At 42.1% G+C, this 7,287-nt stretch overlaps 1 protein-coding gene across 1 annotated transcript in view; it reads right to left on the bottom strand.

The window, feature by feature from the left end:
• Positions 1 to 1,930: 1,930 nt before the first annotated feature.
• LOC124704634 (plant cysteine oxidase 4-like) overlaps positions 1,931 to 7,287 on the bottom strand; it is a 59,678-nt gene continuing 54,321 nt past the window's right edge. Inside the window, exons 2-6 of the mRNA XM_047236908.1 lie at positions 6,535 to 6,757; positions 5,739 to 5,902; positions 5,487 to 5,634; positions 2,591 to 2,791; positions 1,931 to 2,491 (exon numbers count right to left, since the gene is read on the bottom strand). Of these exons, the coding sequence (XP_047092864.1) occupies positions 2,367 to 2,491; positions 2,591 to 2,791; positions 5,487 to 5,634; positions 5,739 to 5,902; positions 6,535 to 6,634 (738 nt within the window). The 5' untranslated portion in view covers positions 6,635 to 6,757 and the 3' untranslated portion in view covers positions 1,931 to 2,366. The remainder of the gene's footprint in view (positions 2,492 to 2,590; positions 2,792 to 5,486; positions 5,635 to 5,738; positions 5,903 to 6,534; positions 6,758 to 7,287) is intronic.

Here is a 7,287-nt window from a genome sequence, read left to right on the forward strand (position 1 = left end):
TATATTTTAGGAGGACTTCTGTCAAGCAGAGAACATCTGAATTTGACAATGCACGTATTTGTTGTGCTCATATGTAAGTGTACATCTCTCCTGGGATATATATCCAGCTCCCCAAGAATTATAATCACATACTTTTGGTTGTCATCTGCAACAACCATATCAAGTGGTCAGCATGGCAATCTTTACTCAGGTCACGTGCAGTCATGTTACATCTAGATGAATGAAGAGCAGCGTTTATTCCATTTTGATTGTAATGTTGCTGGTCTGGGATGCATTTATGTAGCTCTTATCATCAGATGAAGGAGTATAGTTCTTGTCATGAACTCATGATGTATAGAACAAGTGGCACGGGCTTCTCACATAATGATTATTCCAGAAAAAAATTTTGGGTGTACTGGACTGATTACTCCGTCTCATTGTGTAAATAGTGGGGATAAAACTTTATGCGTCCTTGCACAAACTGACGATGTGTGGTCTCCCAAACTCTCATAATCCCTTTTTTTCAGTTGCTGTGAGCTCAACTGTTATTCTTCTCCAAAATGATCAATTTGGGGAATTTATGCTTGCTTAATATGCAAAACTGCAGATTAAGTACCTCTGCTGCGTTCATGTGGTTAACATGTGGATAAATATCCCGGACACATGAGTGGAATTACTTGATGACTGCATGTATTCAGAGAGGCATGAGACGTTTCAGTAGGAAGTACTAGTGAAGCTGTAACTGTTTTCATTGTTGCTGACATGTTCAAAATATCTCTTGTAGCTGTGTGTCTCTTCTGCAATCCATCTGTTACTTGTCCAGCTCAATTTCTTACTGTACTTCGTATGGTGGATTAATCGACTCCATGTTTCGGCTGTTCTGGTCCAAGTAGGTGACCTACTTGTAGGTGGAGGTAAACCACTTGAGACGGTATCGTTTGCTACTCTGATCTAGGATCATCGTTGTCATGGGATTGAGACAAGCGCGTTTTTAGAGGCGGTAAGAGAGCTCTTGAAGATGGCAGGCACTGGGTGCATATAGTCGAGTAGGACTGCATCTTAATATTCACACACGCAGCTGTTAACTAGGTGCAATACATGCTCGATCAGTGCTATGCATCCATGCACAAATGGTTTCACATGGACGCCATCAGCACAGATCAAGATGTTGCAGTGCGGAACTGAACCTGAGAAATGGAGAATGGTCTGAAAAGTAGATCATACCTCAACCGAGCCTGCACGACTCAACTAAACCTACTCATTATCTGCTATAAAAAAATCTACTCAGCTGTGGACAACGGACCATGTGACGGAGAAGACAAACTCATGGGATTAAGGAGAAAACCTAGGCCACTTCTCATGGATCTGTCGGTGCACAGTCGACCACCGACAACGTGAAGCATTGGTGGTGGTGGTCCAACGTGAAGAAATATGAACCCAGGGACGTGAAATATATTGAGGAAAAACACAAGAAGTGAAGGCAAAAGAGTGCCTCACAGTTACATTGGTGCCGTATAATGCCACTTCAAAGCGAATTGGGAATTCCTGGTGCATCCCAAGCCTGTACGTCCTAAATTTCATAGAAGCAAAACAGTTGCCTCGACTGCTCTCCAAGTTTTTCATCTATATATATTTTAGGAGAACTTTTGTCAAATTGGGCAATGCACGTGTTGGCTGTGCTCATATAGAAGTGTACATCAGTACATCTCTCACGCTGGATATCTATTCAGCTCCCCTAAAATTATTATTATCATGTACTTGTATGGTTGTTACCTGCAACAACCATATTAAGTGGACACCATATATAACTATCTTCACTCAGGTCACGTGGGACATGCTACATCAAGCTATAAATAGTACTCGTACAACTGAGTACAAGTAGTACTCGGTTTCACAATTTAAGCAGATCGATCATTTTGGAGAAGAGTAACAGTTGAAATCATGGGAAGGGTTATCAGAGTGGACACCGCATTGTCAGTTTTTTGCAAGGACACAAACGGTTTTATCCCAAAGAATATTTATGCAACTGTTTACATAATGAGATGGACTAATAGGTCCACCACACCAAATCTTTTTTCTTGAATAATCATTAGGTGAGAAGCTCAAGCCACTTGTTCTACCTAATACAACATGACAAGAACTCTCCTCGTCTCAAAAGAAGTATGATAGAGCCACGTAACTACATCACAGACCAGCAGCATTACAAGTAAAATGGAAGAAACACCGCTATTCATTCATCCAGATCAGGTCGTGTACACTGTAAATCCCAAGCGGCATGTCGACTGGATGATGCTTGCTCTCCTAAACACACATACAACTGATACTAGGAGCCTGCACTGCATCCTCAACTGATTCGTGATCCATGTGCAAAAGTGGTATAAACCTAACTATCTCCTTATCACAGGGCCTTTATACAGACCTCTAGCAACAACAAATCCCTCTGGAGGCTGATGGTCCTCCAATTCCTCCAACCAGACTACTTCTGAGCTATCTATTTCACTTGGCAAAACAACTGAAATTGTTGAAGGAAATGTTAACACGGCTCAGAACTGGCATAATATAATAGGATAATAGACAAAACAAACAATCAAGTTTCAAGAGCGGTGCATACCAGGTGGTTCCTTCACTGAAGACTTCCGGAAGTATGAACAGTCTCTCCCCTTCTCAGCAGAATATGGTGGAGTAAGAACGTCAAAGAGTGCACAAGGTGTGATGGCTCTGAAAGTGTGGATGTTACCACCTCGATCAGGATAAAGAATGGTTGTCTCTGGCGCAGTCATTTCACGATCTCTTACACACCTTGCTGGTCTTGCTGCACCGGAGTCAAGCTACATAATCTTATTAGTTGGTACACAGATTATAAACAACCAACATAATGATTTAAATTAGGAACATTTGCATGAGTGATAAATGATCCATACTAGTAATGTGTGATGCATAGCCATTTTTAAAATTAGATAGCAGGAAATACGTCAGTTCTTAAGATGCATCACATTTAACTATCTGTCATTGGTTCAAGGTGTTGGCTAGCATTACCATATTCTGATTAAGAATGTCGTCGGTATTAAACAACTTCTTAGCAATTTGCTATGTAAAAATAGGCAAGTTGTACTGTATTGTACAACTGAGAGATAACATAGGGTGTGGAAAAAGATGGCATGTCACAAAACATGTCATCACAGATAGTGTTCCAACAACTGACAACATCAGTAGAAGTTTGAATGAGAGCAACATCAGCAGAACTGTGTGGGAGCAAAGGCCTTCTTTAGAATACTCAACAATTAAAATGACTCATTTACTTATGAGAATAGAAGGTAAGATCATCACTGACGTTGAAGTTCTGCCACATCTAGTTAGGGGCTCTTTATCTATTCTAGCATTTTTTTACTGCTACATCTAAAAAGACGCTTTCAACTAAATGCGTGTTCGGGAGCTCTCCAGCTCCCAGCTTCCCAGAAATCCGGTGCGGAGCAGTGCCGAACACCTAAACTCCATGGAGCTAGATTCGCGAAGCTGAGGTAAAACTGTGTACAAAATACGGAGCACCTGTTTGGCAAATCCACAAAGCTGTAAAACACGGAGCAGCTCAATTTACGCCGAAAATGCCACCGCCAAGTGAATTGGATACCGTTTCGTTCTGTTTCTAGTAGGCACGCACAGGTCGGGTGAGAGAGAGGTGTTGCGACCCCCATCCCACCGCCGCTGCCTAGCGCCCCCGCCGTTCTCCTCCTCCTCGTGCCACCCCATTAGCACTCGAGCTTGGCCAGATCGAGGCGCAGTCCTAGGAGATCGCGGGTATTCTCTGTCCCCATCCAGCACCAGCATTCGCCGCCCCCGTAAGCACTTGAGCTCGGCCGAATTGAGGCTCGATCCCATGAGCTCACCGACCTTCTCTGCCACCATCATCTCGAACTATCGATCTCCAGGAGCAGCAAGCCGGCCGTTGACCCATATCGGCAGCCAAAACGAAGCACTCGATGGTGGGCTCCCAGGCTAGATCCCTCCCTCTCAGCAGGCTGGCCTATCGAACATGGGCTTTCAGCCCAACCAAGCTGAGGAGCTGTGCCGAACGTTTTCTGCTCCTCAGAAGAAGCTGGCGTTGGTCTGAGAAGCAGGATCTGTGGAGTTTTGGGAAGCCAGGCTATTGCCGAACACGCCCTAACTATTACTCCCTCTGTCCATAAATACATGTCGATTTGGAAATTGACAGGGCCTTCCATACCAATATAAAAGCACCACTTAGGTGGGATACTTCTAACCTCAATCATCCAAAAACTATTCATCCCTTCTCCTTTAACTAGTTACAATCTAACAGCTGAGAAAGCGGATAGCCCTCCTATAATCTCTCCCATAGTACTGACAGTTCAACAATATCAGATTAATCTCAAATCAAAGCTGGGGAGTAGGAGACGTAATGTTTGCTCCAATACACTGTGTTCTCACTCCTCTCACTGTTCTCCCTGGTTCTCTTCCTTTCCGACAGCACTGCCAGTCTGCCACTGCGTGTGGAGGGAGGCTGCAGTGAGGCGCTCACTGCCGATCACCAGAAGGGGCGCCGCCTTTGCAAGCTCAAAGAGAGCAATGTCAACTCTTCCAATAGCACACACCACACCTTCCAGGCCACTGATACCCCTGGCTTTATGCCGACACAGCTGCTGCTAGAGAAGCGAAAGCTCCGGGATCTTTCTCACAATAGAAGCCTCCAGAAGGTTTAGAACCCCATAGCCTCTCTTGTTCTCAACACCATTCATGCTCTGCATGGTTGGTGCTTTTCCCCAACACGAATTTGGTTCTCTGTCACACGTTTCCCTCATCCTGGTGTGGATGTTAGAGGTAGGAGCTAGATTCAAGGTTTCTGGGTCTGGATTCAGCTGACGCTAACATTTGTTTTCTGCATGGAACTCTCGTAATATCATTTGATTCCAATTGTGTGCATACTTTTTGCATAAGGACCTGTGTGGACATTTCTAGATAATGGGTTGTGACATGTGAGGGTTGGCGGTCCATATTTCACTCTGCAGGCTATTTGTGATATTTCACTCTGAAGACTATTTGTGATTATTTGAGGCAAGAATATTTAGCAGAGGGTTTCCATCGGTATTCTGATCAGTGAGCACAACATGTGTGCTTGGACATGAGATTAGGGTGAGACAAGCGCAGTCAAAAGTACAGAAAACACGCCCTAAAGCGAAGATTCTATTATGTATCTGAAAGCGTTCAACCTTGAATTGCACACAGAAGGATCCTTTATATGCTTATTAGGGAGACTTGCCATGCACATACACGGTTATTAGTATCAATTTAGGTCAACACATACAGTGCTGATTTGATGATAAGAGTACGGAAAAATTATTTTCTTACATAAAGCACACTTTTTAGCGAGGAAAAAATTCAACAAGGAACAAGATGAAATGATGAATCATACTAGCTATCATGCACAAACAGATTAACAAATCGTGTGACTACGGCCACTGCCACATAGAAGATTTCCAAATGGTAGAACTTACGCTTTAACGGGTCAGTTGGATCAGCTACATCGATCCAGTCGTAAGATTCAGCCTGCAGCTTGCCATATAGAAGCTTGCTCAGCACAGTCATTGCTGGATGATTGTGAAGAGGAATAACTGATGACGGCGGCATACAAAATATACCCATCTGCAAAATAAATTATCAAAATCATTACTTGTAAAAAAGGAGGAATTTCATGTATTCATTTGAAAATGCACACTTTAAGTGAGATAGTGAAGAAGAGATCTTACAGAGAAACTATCAGATTCATGAATGTGCAGATATTTGATTGGGGACGCGTTCTGATTAGGCCCACCACGCCCTCGTCTCCCGTTCTGTTGACGCGCAGAACTATTCCAAGTACGTGCAATTTGTGCTTCGTTATCTAGGCCAAGATCTAAAGGTCTGATCTCATCTGGGAATACAAAATAAAAAGAAGAATGAATCTGCCAATGTCCAGAAAATGGTACAGAATTCTTGTCTTGTTAGTTGGCAAGTTCATATTGTTTGCCAGCAAATGTAACCAATGAGATTTTTTGAAGGGCTCTCGGGACATTTTTTAAAACGCAAAGCATGGAACATTTTCAATAAAAAAACATTACACTAAAGCAGAACTTCAAACGGTACATGTAATCGAGGATGAGGTGCAACTAAAAAAGAAGCAACCAGCTTCAAACAAGTTATAAGTAATTTGTTATTCGTTGTTGTCTTGTTGGTACCGTGTATTAAAGAAACAGTTAGAACTAACTTGGCAAGGTTACTGGCAGAACTTCTCTATCATAGCAACAACTGACTCAACTTCGTTCAATAAGATACGGTTACTGAGAAGAACATTACACTAGGCTAGCATATGATCTATCATCCAGTTAGGATGAAGAACATTAGACAAAAAGTAGTAGATGATGATAGCGGTTGGCAAGTGAAAAAAATGTTAGGAGATGAAGGATATACAGAGTCTGCAACCAGATAATGTATATACCCTCTACCATAGCAATACCCAACAAAAATAACTCCTAACTATTCAAAATAGTATAATGTTTTACTCACCTAACAGTGCACGAACTTTCTCGAGTGCTTCTTCAGATATGGGTCCATCTGGAGAAAATGATACTTTACATGCATCAGACAGGTTCTTTATTTTTGGCATCTTGTCCGGAAATGTATTGCTGAGAAGATAATGACTGTCAAACTTCGGAAGGCTCTGTCCAGATTTGCAACCCACAGACAGGTGGTCAATTGATCCACAAACACAATTTGTCAGTCTTCGCACCTACCAAAACAACAGCAGTTTATATTTCTGACAGTATCCATCAATGCTCAATACGATGTTTAAGATTGAAGAAACATATGGTAACCAGACAGCTATTACATGATTTATCATGAAATGCAATGTTTATAAATGTTGCAGAAAATGCAGGGCCCGTAGTAGTTTTAGATGATTATACATATAAATCACACCAAAAAAAAACAACTGCAGAAGTTTCAGTAAGAAACCAAATTACAGTGTAAAGCCTTTTTAGGGAAACTGAAGTTTGAAGATAACACCTGAAGAAGCAAAGATCTCTTCACATATCCTCAGGAGTCAGGACATATTACTAGAAATTCAACTCTGGAAACTGGAACAGATAGCTAAGCTATATGAAATGCTAACACAGTGCCCCAGCCAATAGCACATGCATAGTATTACATGTAATCCATATGTTCTGCATACACTCGTTGATGGAAGAGCAAGGCAATAATTTTACATAGAATATACATAAAACACAGCCGCAGGAGCAAGTGGATTAGGGCCCTTACTCA

Source organism: Lolium rigidum, chromosome 3 (genome assembly GCF_022539505.1).
Source record: "Lolium rigidum isolate FL_2022 chromosome 3, APGP_CSIRO_Lrig_0.1, whole genome shotgun sequence".
Taxonomy (NCBI): Eukaryota; Viridiplantae; Streptophyta; class Magnoliopsida; order Poales; family Poaceae; genus Lolium; species Lolium rigidum.